The sequence below is a fragment of the Saccopteryx bilineata genome, chromosome 2 (genome assembly GCF_036850765.1).
Source record: "Saccopteryx bilineata isolate mSacBil1 chromosome 2, mSacBil1_pri_phased_curated, whole genome shotgun sequence".
Classification (NCBI taxonomy): Eukaryota; Metazoa; Chordata; class Mammalia; order Chiroptera; family Emballonuridae; genus Saccopteryx; species Saccopteryx bilineata.
In genome coordinates, this window is record NC_089491.1 from 166,727,174 (window position 1) to 166,744,338 (window position 17,165).

The 17,165-nt window shown below is 38.2% G+C and overlaps 1 protein-coding gene across 5 annotated transcripts in view; it reads left to right on the forward strand.

Annotated features, from left to right (window-relative positions):
• PLCH1 (phospholipase C eta 1) overlaps positions 1 to 17,165 on the forward strand; it is a 371,189-nt gene that overhangs the window by 306,155 nt on the left and 47,869 nt on the right. For 2 of the 5 annotated variants that reach the window (XM_066258338.1, XM_066258339.1), the window contains exons 19-23: positions 1,892 to 1,976; positions 3,803 to 3,949; positions 4,191 to 4,270; positions 6,435 to 6,789; positions 9,947 to 13,011. In XM_066258338.1, coding sequence (XP_066114435.1) covers positions 1,892 to 1,976; positions 3,803 to 3,949; positions 4,191 to 4,270; positions 6,435 to 6,789; positions 9,947 to 12,027 — 2,748 coding nt within the window. In that variant the 3' untranslated portion in view covers positions 12,028 to 13,011. Of the gene's footprint in view, positions 1 to 1,891; positions 1,977 to 3,802; positions 3,950 to 4,190; positions 4,271 to 6,434; positions 6,790 to 9,946; positions 13,012 to 17,165 lie in introns of those variants that run through there. The other 3 variants (XM_066258342.1, XR_010729158.1, XM_066258341.1) reach the window with 3 other exon arrangements.

Sequence of the window (17,165 nt, forward strand, 5' to 3'; positions counted from 1 at the left end):
AAATACAGAAATCACATTCATTAGCTCCTCAATAATTCCACAATCCCCACTGGTCAAGTTTTCCCACAGGATTCTATTCAAAGGAAGAATCTATGGTGTAAAATAACTGTAAATGACTACCTTTAACACTGGAGTTTATTTAGAAAACCAAAAATGTGTGTATTCATCTAATTATCTTAACATGTTCTTCTTTTAGACCTTTAGCTCTTATTCTCTGGGGTTCCCCACAAAACTTTATTCTCTCTACTCTCTAAGCTCCTAAAAATATGTTTTCTGAGACTTCAATTACTCTCTCTTCTTTCTGGGTTCTTTAGGATTTTAGAACTTCATTGCTCATTATCGAGAGCCTGCACCACAAAGGAGAGCTTACAGATGGTCAACCAAGCAGGACCCTTCCCCTGGAGGAAGACTAAACACTCATATTTTTTCTCTTGATTACTTTATTTTTTTTATTTATTTTTTATTTTTAATAATCTTATTTTTTTAATGGGGCAACATCAATAAATCAGGATACATATATTCAAAGATCAACAAGTCCAGGTTATCTTGTCTTTCAATTATGTTGCATACCCATCACCCAAAGTCTTCTATCTAGTTTTCTTTGTGCCCCTCCCCCTCCCCCTTTCCCCTCTCCCTTTCCCCCCTCCCCCTGTAACCACCACACTCTTATCAATGACTCTCAGTTTCACTTTTATGTCCCACCTACGTATGGAATAATGCAGTTCCTGTTTTTTTCTGATTTACTTATTTCTCTTCGTATAATGTTATCAAGATCCCACCATTTTGCTGTAAATGATCCGATGTCATCATTTCTTATGGCTGAGTAGTATTCCATAGTGTATATGTGCCACATCTTCTTTATCCAGTCGTCTATTGACGGGCTTTTTGGTTGTTTCCATGTCCTGGCCACTGTGAACAATGCTGCAATGAACATGGGGCTGCATGTGTCTTTACGTATCAATGTTTCTGAGTTTTTGGGGTATATACCCAGTAGAGGGATTGCTGGGTCATAAGGTAGTTCTATTTTCAGTTTTTTGAGGAACCACCATACTTTCTTCCATAATAGTTGTACTACTTTACATTCCCACCAACAGTGGATGAGGGTTCCTTTTTCTCCACAGCCTCTCCAACCTTTGCTATTACCTGTCTTGTTAATAATAGCTATTGATTACTTTTTAATCTTTTAAAAATTACTTTTTAAAATTTATATTATAGTACCCATTGATTTAACTTCATTAAAATCACAGATTAAATATGGATAGCTTGATTAATCATTATGCAACCAAGTTCAAAAATAACCCCGAGAAAGCTTCTGTCTACTCTCCCAATCAATACTACCCCCTATCAAACACTACCCATTATCATAATAGATTGATTTTATCTGTGCTCAAACTTTATGTAAATTGACTTTTGTAGTGTTTACTCTTTTATGTCTGGCTTAGTCAACATTATGTCTAGGTAGCAGAACTTTCTTTTTTTATTGTTGTAGGGTATTTATTAAATTACTATTTCACAATTTATCCACCCCATTCATTATAGACATTTATGTTGTTTCCAGTGCGCGACTATGATGAACAAAGCTGCTTGCGTACTTGTGCATGGACAACAGCTCTCATTCTGTTGCGTGTATACCCAGAACTATAGTTGTAGATTATCAGATAAAGTTTGTATAGCATTAGTTGATATTGGCAAATAAGAATTTAACCTGTTTTTTTATTTCTGTTTCATGGATCTGAATCTCTTGCACCTAGTACAGTTTCTCTTTCTTGTTGGGTACCCAATAAAATGGGTTACAGTTGAAATGTGGGTATTTTGGCCAGTATTCTCATATTAATTAACACATGTGTAGAAGTGTATCAGTTGTTATAACGTACTCTCTTTATTTATATAGATCATTGATCCTTTTGTTGAAGTTGAAATTATTGGATTGCCAGTAGATTGTTGTAAAGATCAAACCCGTGTGGTGGATGACAATGGTAAGATGATGATCTGTGTTCACTTTTAATCAGAATGCTCTAGAAATAAAATTGCACTAAAAATGAAAATTATGTTTATATAGAAGAGAAATTCATAAAGTTCATTACTGTCATCTGAGTTTATGTTAAAATCTATTTAATAAATGTGAGATTGATACATGGTATACTTTGATGGACATTGTAATCTAGGCTCTCAAGACTTGCCTTTAAAGCAACATCTTTCCTAGTGAAAAGAATAAATGATATTTTAAAGGACTGGGTTAAAACTTCACTTAGGAAAATGCCTCCATTACATTTTTACATTGTGTTTTCATGTAAGTTTTCAAAACTTCCATTCATAAAGCTCATGACTTGATGATTTCTCATTTTCTCTGGAGCATGTAGAACTCTAAAGGCAAGTGCAACATGCTCTGACAAGTTTTCTTCTTGTTTATATCCATGTGGTGAATGGGTAGCACTCTTGTATTTTGGCTGCAATGTAGCAACAGCTTTCTTTATCCAACCTTCATGTCTTTTTCTTGGTAATCTTCTAAAATTGTGTTTGTTCATACATTTGACAAACATTATTGTATACTTGTTTTTCTAAATTCAAAACATTGAGAACTTAGAGATTTATAGAGAGACCTTAAGAGGGATTTTTCTAAGTGCTAGTTGAAAGAAAGGGATTTGGGGGTTCAAGAGTAGCATGAACTTATTACTTAAACAACATGCTTAAGGAAAGCAGACTTTCTATGTTGCATTTTCCTATCAATGTTCAATAGGTTGTTTTTTCTTGAGAAGTAATTGAAAGGTCATCACTAAGTCAACAAAAAGATAATTTCTTCTTTTGTTCAGGAGGGCCATTTGAATGATTTTCGGTCCATAATTATTTCATTAGCTAAGGTCTATAACAGGGTTAAATGCTGATGCTCCTGAATGCATACATTTAATAAAAGTTATTTTCATTTTTAGAAAGGAAAAGCATATAGAGTCCTTAATTTTTAGTAGTTTAAATAATTATTTTATCTGAGAGAATCTTACCAAGACATAATGTAGTTTTGCTTCAGTAGCTATACAAATACATCATCTTTATGTATCCAGGTCTTGCTTCAGGAGAGCTACTAGAAATCAATAGTGAATAGTCTAATTAGACTGTGTCACTGTGTGACCTCAGGCACATTTTCTCTGTACATCAATTTCCTCAACTGCAAAATGATTTATAAATACTTATATTTCCTACTTTAAAAAAATGAGCATATGTTACTTGTATAATTTTTGAAAGTCAGTAATATATATATTTTTAAAATATAGAGAACAAAAACAAATCCTACCCTACCCCTTTAGAAGATTGCTTTAAGGATTAAATAGCATAATATATAAACATTGAAATCTGCACAGCACCTTCCTTATAAAATGGTTGCTGGTGAATTTCAGCAGCAGAATCTTTGGTGATCTAGAAGCATAATTCTCTTGGTAGAGGGGATGGGGTGGAAGCATCCTTTATTGTTTTATGCCAAAACATTCTTAGGTCCCTACTGTAGATACTCTTGACCTTACTGAAGCCTCCTGAGTATGTGTGAGAGAGTTTCTCTACAGTGCAATTTGGCATCAAAGATTAGAACCAATGTAATCATTTACAGGCAATTTTCTTCTAGCAATTATTTTCTAGCAATGTGATAAATTCTGAGGCTTTATTTCAGTAAGGCATCCTGGAGTGGCTTGGTTGTCTGCAGGAGCTTAATAACCATTACAAGCAATTTTCACTGTCTGCTTTGCAGATGTTATGGCCAATTCATTTTTAGCCAACCCTTTTGCTTTTCTGATTTTTCTTTTCCTGTTTCTCTCAGGTTTTAACCCTGTGTGGGAAGAAACCCTGACATTTACAGTACACATGCCAGAAATAGCTTTGATTCGATTCCTTGTGTGGGATCATGATCCTATTGGACGAGACTTTGTTGGACAAAGAACCGTGACCTTCAGCAGCTTAGTGCCTGGTAGGTATGGACTGGCCTTTCCTCTCTAGCCTGAACATTCCATTTTCTTTGGAAGATTTAATATATGGTATGTGATATATACAGTATATGACATGTTAAATGCATTATATAACATGTGTTATATAACATGCTTTGTGAAATGTAAATAATATAATAAAGTCAGACACTTAATTGAATTGTACCAGTGGGAAAGCCAAATGCAATTCAACTGAAAGAAAACTATTCTGTCTTCTTTCATCAGGCTACCGGCATGTCTATTTAGAAGGACTGACAGAAGCATCCATATTTGTCCATATAACAATCAATGAAATCTATGGAAAGGTGAGAAAGATTATAGGTCTTAAAGCCACATGCAGCAATAATACAGGCTTTAACAAAATTATTTATTGAATAATTGCATCAAAGGAATGTACATCACAACAAGTTGTTCTTCAGCAGAACACTGTGGGGAAGCCCAGTGAGCCCAGTGTCTCTCCGTGCCCAGCTAGCTCCCTGTCACATGTGCTCCTTCTGCTCTTTAGGAGTGTCTACTCATTCCTTCCACCCAAGGGGCCTTTCAGGGATTGACAGAGAACTATTCTCTCAGATGATTATTTGTATGGCTAAAACAATGAAAAAATAGTCATTTTATTTCTTCTTTGAATTTTATTTTAATTCTTAAAAAGTCATGGCTAGTTGCAATGGGAAATATAATGTCTCAGGTGTTTGATAAATTACTTGGACTAACCAAGCTGCGATCCCAGCCAGTTCTAGGCAGGATGCATTCATCAGATGCCATTGTATTTATCCAAAAAACTAAAACTCAAGAATAAATTTAAAGCCACCTGCAGAACTTAAGAGAAAGAGACCACAAAAAATGTATTCTAGCCCTCTTTTGCTACTTCTCCTTCATTGTACAACTCACCTGAGGTTTACAAATCAATAGGCTCTCCTCTATTCATGCCAAGTAATTGCAGACTTGGCCACTGGAATGAATTTTCCAAATCAGGTATGATTTGGAAGGTCTTGAAGAGCATTGAATAAGGCCCATAAATATTCAGTGCTCTTTCCAGAGAGTCTGCACAGCCCACTGTGCCTCAGCCTTCTCGTCTGCAAATGTGGAGTAAAAACAGTACCTGCCTCATGAAGAAAGAAATAAATATTACCTTGAAATCTGCGTGATCAAGGCACTTATGGGAGTTGATGCTTCCTGCTCTTCCCCTTTGTCTGTCTGTCTGTCTCTCTCTATCTCTCTCTTTTTCACCTCTCTAAAAATAAATAAATAAAATCTTAAAGAAAAAAAGAAAAGAAAAGAGGAAATCTTAAAAATAAAAGAAATCTGCGTGGCATATAATAAATGCTAAAAAATGTTGGCTAATATTAATATTCCCATGACTACCAGGCAATTGCTAGAGAATGGACTAATTCAACCTAAATTAGGGGAACATGTCCCTTACACTTCTGAAGGTTGGGGGTGGGTGGTCTAAGTAGCCTGATGAAGTGTTATTCCAGGACTTCCTAAGTTTAGACCTGGTTTCTGTTTGTGCTTCTCGTTGAGATTTTTCCTCTGTCCTCAATACATACGAATGGCTGAAAAATGATTCTTGAATTTCTGGGAGTCCCAGGTTAACTAAGTAGTTTCTCTAGTCTTTATTATATTGAAGGAAACAGTATAATTCAGAAGTTGCTTAAAACTTGACCCAGAAATAAATGAAAATATGGGGGGAAAAAGTGTTACATAGGATGTCTCTGTCTTAAATAAGTATCGACTTATAACTCGTATTACATTTTCCTCTCAAGGCCCGTTTGGGTTGGGGTGTGTAAACCACAATGTGGTGGGGTGAATGCAGCAGTGAATGGACCTGTGGCTGAAATCACTAAAACTGGAAAAAAGGGTTTATTAGAAGTAAACACATTGTTTTCTTTGGTTGTTCCTTGTGCACTTTCTTGAATGAGCCCAAACTGTGTTTTGTTTGTCTATCTTTTCCCTTACAGTGGAGCCCTTTAATACTCAACCCCAGTTATACTATATTGCACTTTCTAGGAGCTACAAAGGTAGTTTCTTGGCATGGTGCTTTGTTCTTGCTGGTGTCTTTGTCTTTCTTTTTTAAACACTTATGGCAGCATGCTTTCTCATGTCACTCCATTTTCCTGCTTACCAGTTTGAAACATCCATCTGTTGCTTTAAGGCAGCTGAAGACCTAAACAGTTCGTTAACTGTGGAAACTTTTCCTACTGCCTTGTCATCTCTGGGTAGGAAACTAGTGGGAAAGCTTGGCTGTGAAAATGGAAGGCTACTTTCCTCACAAAGTAAGGTAGATAAAGACGTGCATGATGTTTGTGCCAACATGATGTGAGCTGCTGTTTTCTTGGTTTGAATATATAGCAATGGCTGAAATTTTTTGTTTTTTATTGCATTTTTCATGAAGCTGTCATTGAAAAGGCAAGTGATTGACATAATGACAGTTGCTTAACTTGTGGTTGGTCCTTCCTTCTGTATCTTCAGAACAGACAGCTCCAAGGTCTGAAGGGACTGTTTAATAAGAATCCCAGGCACAGTTCTTCAGAAAACAATCCCCATCATGTTTGGAAGCGATCAATTGGAGAAAGAATTCTGCGTCGCACCGCCAGCGCTCCAGCCAAAGGCAGAAAAAAAAGCAAAATGGGCTTCCAAGAAATGATAGAGATAAAGGATTCTGAATCTCAGGCTGCAAGAGACCAAGATGGTGCCGTGAGGAGGACCACATGGAGTTTGCAAGTGCACCCTGTCTCAATGCCTGTTGACAAATGTTTTCTGGGGGCTTTGTCACTGCCTATATCTGAAAGAGCAAAAGACACTGAAGGAAAAGAAATGTGTCCGGGTAAGATGCTTTAAGTTTCTCTAAAAAGAAGCCCCTATAAGCCTCATTTTGGTTTCTAGTTATTATAACGTAGTTGACATTTTGTAGTCAACGTAAAAGGTACTGAAAAATAAGTAAGTTTTAAAGTTATTTTTTAGATTAGATTTTAAACTTTAGGGGGAGGGTAAAGGAAGAGCTGTTTTATCTAAAGCCTTAAAATCACATGGCATTTGAAAGTGACAGGGCTAAGAGGCACCATGAGGTATGATTGCATGGAGCCTATAGATCTATTAGGTATAACGGAGAGAGGTAAAATCTGCAAAATATGATTAGAGATCTTGGTTTTCTATGTGGGTACCATATTAACTGACTGTTCTCAGGTTGAATGGTACTGATTTTTCTGAGGTAGAATACAGTTGCATCTCTCTCTCTGACACATAATACATGTTTGTGGCTGGAAATGTCTGTGGAGAAAGAGAAAAAACCAAATGTTAAAACAAGCCGCCATCTTCACTTGAGACATCTTTGCTTCCTCAAGAGGTAGCTCAGGTGATGTTTTCCTGTGGCTTCATACCCCTGATCCCCAGATGCTGGCATGGAAGGCAGCATGTCTGTAGCTCCTTTCCAGTTATAGGCTCCTCAAGCATAGGCATCAGATGTTACCCATATTTTCCCCTAATTTGAGTATAATGCCTCACTCATATCGAGAACTTGATAAAGATGCCTGGTGCAGTAGATAGAGTGTTGGACTGGGACACGGAGGACCCAGGTTCAAAGCCCCAAGGTCGCCAGCTTGAGTGTGGGCTCATCTGGTTTGAGCAAAGCTCACCAACTTGAGCCCAAGGTCACTGGCTTGAACAAGGGGTCACTTGGCTTGCTATAGTACCCCAGTCAAGGCATATATGAGAAAGCAATCAATGAACTAAGGTTCCACAAAAAAGAATTGATGCTTCTCATCTCTCTCCCTTCCTGTCTGTCCCTATCTGTCCCTCTCTCTGACTCTCTCTGTCTCTGTCATAAAAAAAAGAAAAAAAGAAAAAAAAAGACTTGATAAAGAGTAATGCTTGCCTTGCAATGTACCAAAGAACTCTTAACTTGTGCCAGTGACTCTTTCTCTGGCCGTATTCTAGATAATTTAGGACCAATACTGTGTCCATTTGATGTTTCTGTAACAAGTATATTTTAATTCAATCACAATCATCTCAGACAAGTAGAAGGTGATACCTGTTTCTTTTAGGAAATTCTCCTTTTATCATATAATCTAATTTCAATAATCTATTTTCTCACAAACACCATTTTGCTTGTATTGATTTTTATTTAAAGATATTGTAGAGAGACAGACCAATTTTTGACTGGTTTATTTGAATGAGAAGAAGGAGTTAAAAAGTCTAAAACTTTGCTAAGACAAAACAGAGAAGAGATGAAATATGTGCTTCAAAACTTAGAACTCTATTTTGGGGAAAATAAAGCTATATTCAATAGAAATCAGTAGTAATTCTATTAATGCCAAAATTAAGATATTAATACCATTAAGGTGAGTTAGCAAACAATAATGAGGTGATATTTCTTTTCTTCATTTAAAAAAACAATTATATAAGTTAGTCATTCATATATGTATATGTATAGATAAAACTTGTGGCAAATATGGAGCAATACTTAGCTATGGCATTCCAAGTTATGATGTAGAAAAAATACTAAGTGAAGAAAATGCTGAATACAAAATTCTATATATAAATAATTCTGTTCCTCTACAAAAAACTTACAGTACCTGTCCCTGGTTACAGCATAGTCTATTTAAATTTTTTCCTTATAATTTTTGGGTTTATCAATTTTTTTATGATTTTTTTTAGTTAGGAAAATATTTAATAAGTTAAACAAATTCTTTTTTGTTTATCATAATTGAAAGTATTTTAACACTATTCAAAGAATCTGATCAAGCCCTGGCTGGTTGGCTCAGCGGTAGAGCGTCGGCCTGGCGTGCGGGGGACCCGGGTTCGATTCCCGGCCAGGGCACATAGGAGAAGCGCCCATTTGCTTCTCCACCCCCACCCCCTCCTTCCTCTCTGTCTCTCTCTTCCCCTCCCGCAGCCAAGGCTCCATTGGAGCAAAGATGGCCCGGGCGCTGGGGATGGCTCCTTGGCCTCTGCCCCAGGCGCTAGAGTGGCTCTGGTCGTGGCAGAGCGACGACCCGGAGGGGCAGAGCATCGCCCCCTGGAGGGCAGAGCGTTGCCCCTGGTGGGCGTGCCGGGTGGATCCCGGTTGGGTGCAAGCGGGAGTCTGTCTGACTGTCTCTTCCCGTTTCCAGCTTCAGAAAAATACAAAAAAAAAAAAAAAAAAAAAGAATCTGATCAAGAATACTTAAACATCTAAAAATAAGAATACTTAAACATCTAATATTGACTTAGCACTATACTAAGCATGATAAGACATCCCAAATTGCTGTGATTTGTATATTTTTAGTTTTCCTTACTGTGCCTGATATTATTCTGCCTCTTTTAGGGGCAAATGCAATAGGAAATGTGTATACTAAAAACAAAAATATGATTAACAGAAAATTAGATATTCACAGTAGCATAGAATTGGTAACCAATTTTTTATTTTTACATTTTAAAGTCAAGATATACTGGTATTCTAATATATTGATTATACCTTCCATACCTTCCAATTTGTTTTAGAAATTAATTTAATTAGATCTTTTGCCAAAAATGTTTTTTTTAAAAATAATATGATTGTGCTTTTTACTAATACAGTCTTAACTTTGAAAGCTTATAGTATCTTGCTTACAGGTAGGTACCACAATAATTTGTTTAACAGAGCTGTCTTGTTCTGTTTTTTATTGCCATGCTTCTGTGTAGTACAAATCTGAATAGGAAACAACTTAAGGTAATCCTCACTGTAAAAAGTATGGTAACTCATTGACATTTTTTTGATAATGACTATTACATCCTTAACTGATATTATAGATATTTAAAGGGAAACCTCAGTGACATTCCTATAAATATATTTTATCATTTATTCATCACACAGATACTTTGTTGCAAATCTATACAAGCCATTGTAATATTCTGTCATAATGTAATAGATTTACATTCTCCATTTGTTTGAAGACAAACATGAGTGTTTGCAGCAGCTACATAAAGTGCTACATGTCACCTAAACTGTTGCTTGTTTCATTCAGCAGAAGATAAGGATGGCAGTAGAAATGGGAAAGCAAATGTAAAAGACCAACGTTTTCCAGATTTCAACAAAAAGTTATCCTCTTCCTCCAGTGCTCTCCTCCACAAAGACATCAGCCATGCAGACCCTGCTGTGTCTACTGCCAACGTGTCAATCACAGAACATTTGGGAGTGCCAGGTGTTAAGGGAAGGACAACCAAATCAACTGTGTCAGGTGAAGGCCAAGAACACCACTGCCCCAACAAATCCCTCTCCCCAAGGCAGCATTTGTATCTTAATCCTGCATTTATCCTAAAACAAGATCTGAATGGTGTGAAAACCAAGGACAATGGGGATGCTATCAGCTTTGTGGAAGGGAAAAGCATGTTGTCAGGAAGCATCCTTTCTCAAAGTGATCTGGAGATTAAAAACTTGGAAGGTAATTGGGGTAAAGGTAGAGCTGCAACATCCTTTTCTTTGTCCGATGTCTCTATGCTCTGTTCTGACATACCTGATTTACATTCTACCAGGATTCTACAGGAGAGTAACAGTTCCCATCTTATGGACAATTCCACTTTAACAAATGAGAATGAACCAGGCAGTTCCATCTCAGCAATGATTGGCCAGTTTGATGAGACCAGGAATCTGGCTGACCTCACAGTTGTTTCTCCTCTTCATAGCACCAGTGTGAAGGCAGGTCATCCTCCCTTGCCCACCATGGACCTAAAAATGCCCTATAGCTCTTCCAAGGGAAAACCCAAGACATCCTTGCTGTGCTCTTCTCCTGAGCCAATTGCATTCTTAAGTCCTGGGATCTCTGAATGCTCAACACACACAGTTGTTTGTGAAACTACCCACACTCCTAATATGTCCAAAACCAAACCAGATGATGACCCTTCCAGTAAGGCCAAGACAGAGGCCATGGAAAGCAACCTGCCTTGTTCCTCTAATACTTCTCACTGCTGGTTACCAAAAAGTCCCACCAATGAGAAAGACTGGGGCATACTGAAGAACCACACTGTCTCTTTCACTGACTCGACTCTGGGAGATGTGACAGCTGATCCCACTCTCTGTTTAATTTCTGGGGAGAGCAGTCTCATGGAAATGGATGGAGACTCAGAAAACCTGTCTGTAACCACCTATGACTATAAGCAGGGAGGCACAAGTCACCTTGCTTCATCTTTAAAACTGAAGTACAGTTCAGATGTGGTGGAACATTTTCAAAGAGGCTTGAGAAATGGCTACTGTAAAGAAACTCTCCACCCTTCTATCTCTGAAATATTCAACAATATTCAAGATGTCAAAAATCAGAGAATTTCTCGTCTAGCCTATCAGAGTGCTGGTTTTATGCACAAGCACTTCTCAAATTCAGATGCAAAAATGAACCAGACCTTTGTGTTTCCCCCATATAGTGCTCAAGACTTGCATGCCTCTGCATCCAAGCAGTCCCCACACCCTCCTCTGCCTGTTCTGAAACTGCCCAGCCCTTGCAAATCCAAAAGTCTGGGGGATTTAACATCAGAAGACATTACCTGCAATTTCGAAAGCAAATACCAGTGTATTAGTAAGAATTTTGTTACAACTGGCATCAGAGACGGGAAGGGTGTAACTGTGAAGACAAAGACATTTGAGCCTATAGATGCCCTGACTGAGCAGCTGCGGAAACTTGTGTCTTTTGACCAGGAAGACGGCTGTCAAGTACTGTATTCAAAGCAGGATGCCAATCAGTTTCCCAAGGCACTGGTCAGAAAGTTATCATCCAGAAGTCAGAGCAGAGTGCGCAATATTGCCAGTCGTGCCAAGGAAAAGCAGGGAGCCAGCAAGCAAAAAGTTGTGAATCCCACCCACGTGGGTGGAGTGATTCTCCGAAACAAACCCTCAGCGCCCCTGCCCGCGGGGAACCGGCATTCCACCGGCTCCTACATAGCCGGCTTCCTGAGGAGCGCCAAGGGCAGTGCTGTGGAAGGCCGGGGAATCCCTGAAGGCGCATGTGCAGCCCTGGGCTCAGGTCTGGCTGACCAGTTTTGTTCTGAGACTTCTGTTTTGCAAACAGAGCCAAGCTGCGATGATAAACCAGAAATTTATTTTCTTTTGAGACTGTGAATTACATAAAGCTGCATTTTCAATGTTTACAAAATATTCTGTACAATTGTCAAGAGTTTTTAGTAAATAAGGTCCTTCCTTGGCTTTGAAATGATTTTAAAATGTATTTTTAAACTTGTGTTCTTTCTGTTTATGCATTTATATCTCGATTTGGGGCCAATTTTCGTGTACCTGTGATCTTTCCCCGCTGTGATGTAAACTCTGTCTATACGAAATATGTGCCCTAGATGTGAAACTTCTCAGCAGCTTGGGTTTCAAGGTATGTATGTTTCACCCAGATCACGGTCCCAAATGTAATCATTTTTATTCTCTAACTTGAGTTAACTAAGAGACTTTTGGAAAGGACAAAGGGATGTATTCTTTATTTTAAAGCCATTATCATTTTTCCTGTTTTTCCTTCTTCATTGAGAAACCCAGATGTATTTTTATAATTCAGTTAAAAGATGAAAATAGTTACCTTACCTTTTAAGATGCCTTTACCCCAATCCAGAGTAAGAGTTCAAAGGAGACCGGTGGCAGCTGCCCCAGACCCTCTCATTTTACCGTAGGTGGGAGGAGTAAAGCAGACCTCTGTATATAAGGACAAAAATTGTTTGTTTTACTTAAATTTTGTTACATATTTTTGTTAATGGCTTTGTATGTAACAAGAACATAGTTGCCAAGCTGTTGTACTTTTGAATTTTTCTGGTTAAAGTATAAGCTGCAAATAAAGGCTTTCAGAATGAGAGGCTTCCATCAGCTCCTAACCATAGTAGCAGAAATGGAAAACTTCCCCCAAAGCTTTAAAAAAATACTTTATCATAATAAAATCCAAATTAATAGATAATTAGCCTTTTTTCCATCAGGGAGCCAGCTAACTATATTTTAGTACCAACGTACATTATTTTCACTGTGAATTCACTTTTTATTGCATGTTTAGATGTTCTGCTTTTTTGTAAACATTAACTGCAATGATGTTCTTCTTGGAATTCATGAAAATATAATTAAAGCAGATTTTTAAATACTTGGTGGCATTTAAAAATTATTTTTTCAACTGACGTTCATATGATGACTATTGAATAAGGAACTCAGTGCACTTGGAAATATTTTCCTTTTCATTTCTTTGTAGTAGAAGGGATAAGTTCTACAGGGGACAATTTTAAGCAGCAATTTATGTCTGAGTGTTTTTGCTATGCTTGAAAGACCATATTTGTAAAGTGACTTGAAAAAAAATCAAATACAATGAGTTTCTTTGCATTTGTTTGATATTGCTAGTTTAAAAATATTCCTTCCCAAATCCTACCGGTGGGAGGGGGAGGGATGAGGTGTGCAGGGAAAGGCAGGCGAGATGTTACTTTGGCAGATCAGACTACCAGAAGGTTTGTTGTGTAAGGGAAGAATGGAGAGGAAAGCAGTCACACCTGGTTACCCTCAGTCCCCAACTCTGAACTTCCCTCTGATACTCAGTCTTCCTTTCTTTGGACAAGCATTGTGGTGCTGGTTGAGGTAGGAATGTAATGGTGAAAAGGAGAGTGACCTATTTTCATCCCCTTAGTGAACCTGAGATGTTTTTGTCTTCTTGGCAGTTCTGACCTCATAAAGTTTGATCCTTAGACTTTGGTTTGTTTTAAAAGTATATTGTCTTAAAAGAGATTGACATGATGTAAATTTGCTGAAATTCATTTATTTGCAGAGGGGTGAAATTTACCTGCCTGCCTTTTGTAATTTGACAGAATCTGTATTCTTAAAGAAATCCAGGAGTTAACATTTGGATGTCAACACTGTCTCAAAGTGATCTAGTAGTAACATAAATGTTTGGTGCCAAGTGATAGGTTATCAGAATAACCTCCCAGTGCCCATGTGTGTCTGTTGCCCATACATGCAGTATTCTTCTGATAGAACTTAGAAGGAGATGAGAAAGTCACCTTATAAATACTATGTAGGGATTGCCTAATAAGGAAAAGGAGGCAATAAATCTTCAATTTAATACAAACTTTCAGTGCTCAGATTAAACTCTGAATCATGGTTTCTTTCACTTTTTAGTAGAATAGATCAGAAGCTCATTGTTACCATGAAATCACACAGTGAGATCTCAAGCAAGATATTAACAGGTTTCGCATATGTGCCTTGACCTGGGGGGCTTCTGCTAAGCCAGTGACCCCTTGCTCAAGTCAGTCATCTTGGGCTCAAACCTGCAACCTTGGGCTCAAGCCAATGATCTTTGGGCTCAAGCCAGCAACCATGGGATTATGTCGATAATCTCACGCTCAAGCTAGCAACCCTGTGCTCAAGCTGGACGAGCCCATGCTAAAGCCGGCAATTCACTGAAAGCCTTTGGTGGATCCCCATACTTAACAGAATAAGATCTCATAGCCTTGCATACAAGGTCTTTGATTTGGTGCCCTTCAGCCTCGTCTTCTCTGCCTTATAATGCCCTTTTCCTCTTTGCTCGTTGAATTTTCTAAGATGTATGCTGGAAATTTCTTTTCTCTAGAGAGCCTTCTCTCATTATTGTCTTCTCTTCCCTGGTTCTACCCAACCCATCCAGAATTACCCAAGTTTATTGGGGCCTCCAATTCCACTCCATTGTGTGAATCTGTTCATATGTCTGCCTCCTCCACTGGACTTTGACTTCTCTGAGGGCAGTAATTATGCCTGTGCCCTTCTGCAGCTATTTGCATTCAGTAAATGTTTGATAAATCAGTAAATAAGAGAACTTAGGTAAAATGTCAGAGAAAACATTTGTCTGATGTCTCAGTTTGTTGTGTGCAGGGAAGGAGGAAAAGGCACAGAATCTTGGTCCAAGTAGTTTATTTGGTGATGACAGAGTTTGTATTTACTTTAATTTCCTCATTTCCTTGGGTGGTGCTAATATAAATGGGAGTGTGTTTTGATTTATTTTTTGGTATTTTTCCAAAGTGAGAAGTGGTGGGGGGAGGCAAGCAGATAGACTCCCACATGTGCCCAATTGGGATCCACCCAGCAAGCCCACAAGGGGGTGACCCTCAGCCCCTCTGGGGCATTGCTCTGCTGCAATTGGAGCCATTCTAGTGCCTGAGGTGGAGGCCATGGAGCCATCCACAACACCTGGGCCAACTTTGCTCCAATGCAGCCTTGGCTGCGGAAGGGGAAGAGAGAACAGAGAGAAAGGAGAAGGGGAAGGGTGGAGAAGCAGACGGGCGCTTCTCCTGTGTGCCTTGGCCAGGAATTGAACCCAGGACTTCCACACACCAGGTGGACGCTCTACCACTGAGCCAACCGGCCAGGGCAATGGTAGTGTGTTTTTAATTTGAAGTTTCAGTTCATCCCTGTATCTTTTAACTTAGTATCTGGTTAGTTATTTACATAAGTAAGAGTAACTGATTTTATAAAACATTGTGCAATTTAAAAAGACTTATATGTAGTGCTTCTTACTTGGTCTTTACAACAATTTTGTGATACTGTCTCCATTTCAGAAATGAACCTCAGTGAAACTCTAGGTTCATAAAAACTAAGAAATAGCCAAACAAGGTTAATCTAACTCCAACTTTGATCCTTTTTCCCCTAAGCATCTTTACTTTTCCTAACAACATTAGTAAACATTGAGTTAGTATCTGTGTAGGGCTAGGCACTCAGCTGGGTGCTAGGGTTATGGAAGTAGAGATTTGTCTTTTAAGAGCCCTCCGCTGGTAGAGATGCTGAGATATATTGGTTTTGTTCCAAATGTCTAAACAATTAGAAACATATTACATATAAGAGAATTAGAAAGCTATTTCTGTACATATGATATCCCTTAATAGCTCATTTAAGAAATTAAACTTTGCCTGACCAGGCAGTGACACAGTGGATAGAGTGTCGGACTGGGATACGGAAGACCCAGGTTTGAAACCCTGAGGTTGCCAGCTTAAACGTGAGCTCATCTGGTTTGAGCAAAAGCTCACCAGCTTGGACCCAAGGTCGCTGGCTCAAGCAAGGGGTTACTCGGTTTGCTGAAGGTCCGCGGTCAAGGCACATATGAGAGAGCAATCAATGAACAACTAAGGTGTCACAATGAAAAACTGATGATTGATGCTTCTCATCCATCTCTGTTCCTGTCTGTCTGTCCCTATCTATCCCTCTTTCTGATTCACTGTCTCTGTAAAAAAAAAAAAAAAAAATTAAACTTTATTTTTAGAGCATTTTTAGGGTCAGAGTAAAATTGAGCAAGAGGTACAAAGATTACCCATATGCTTTCATCCCCAATACCCTCCACACTACAGCTTTTTCCACTGTCAGTATCACCTGCTACAGTAGATACCTGTATTATTATAATTGATGAAGCTTCACTGACACGTCATTTTCACCAAAGTCCATCATTCACATTAGAGTTCATTCTTGGTATTTATTGTACATTCTATGGGTTTTCATGACTATAAAATAATATATAACCATGTAATACACAGAATAGTTTCACTGCCTTAAAAATCCTGCCTCTTCATCACACCCCTCCAAAGCCTCTGGAGACTACTGATATTTTTACTGTCTCCATGATTTTACCTTTTCCATAATGTCTTATTCTTAAATCATACAGTGTTTTCATATTGGCTTCTTTCACTTAGTAATATGCATATAAATTTTCTTCATGTGTTTTCATACATAATAGCTCACTTCTTTTTAGTGTGAATAATATTTCATTGTTAATTGACCACAGTTTACTCATTTACCTACTGAAGAATATCTTGGTTGCTTCCGAGTTTTGGCAATTATGAATAAAGCTGCTGGATCTTTACTTTTTATCTATATGTGTTTTTATATTTCAAGGGGGCTTCTTGTAGTTAGCATATATTTGGATCTAGTTTTTATTCTCATAGTGTCTTTTAATTGATTTATTTAGATCACTGACTTATAAAGTGATTATTGATATAGTTGGATTAATGTTGATATTTGTTACTGTTTTCTATTTGTTGTTCTTGTTCTTTGTTCCTATTTTTCTCTTCCACATTTTTTTAACTTTTTTTTTAAGCTGGAGAGAGACAGATAGACAGTCAGGAAGGTAGAGTGCCTGACCAGGCAGTGGTGCAGTGGATAGAGCATTGGACTGAGACGTGGAAGAACCAGGTTTGAAACCCTGAGGTAGCCAGCTTGAACACGGGCTCATCTGGTTTGAGCAAGGCTCACCAGCTTGAGCCCAAGGTTGCTGG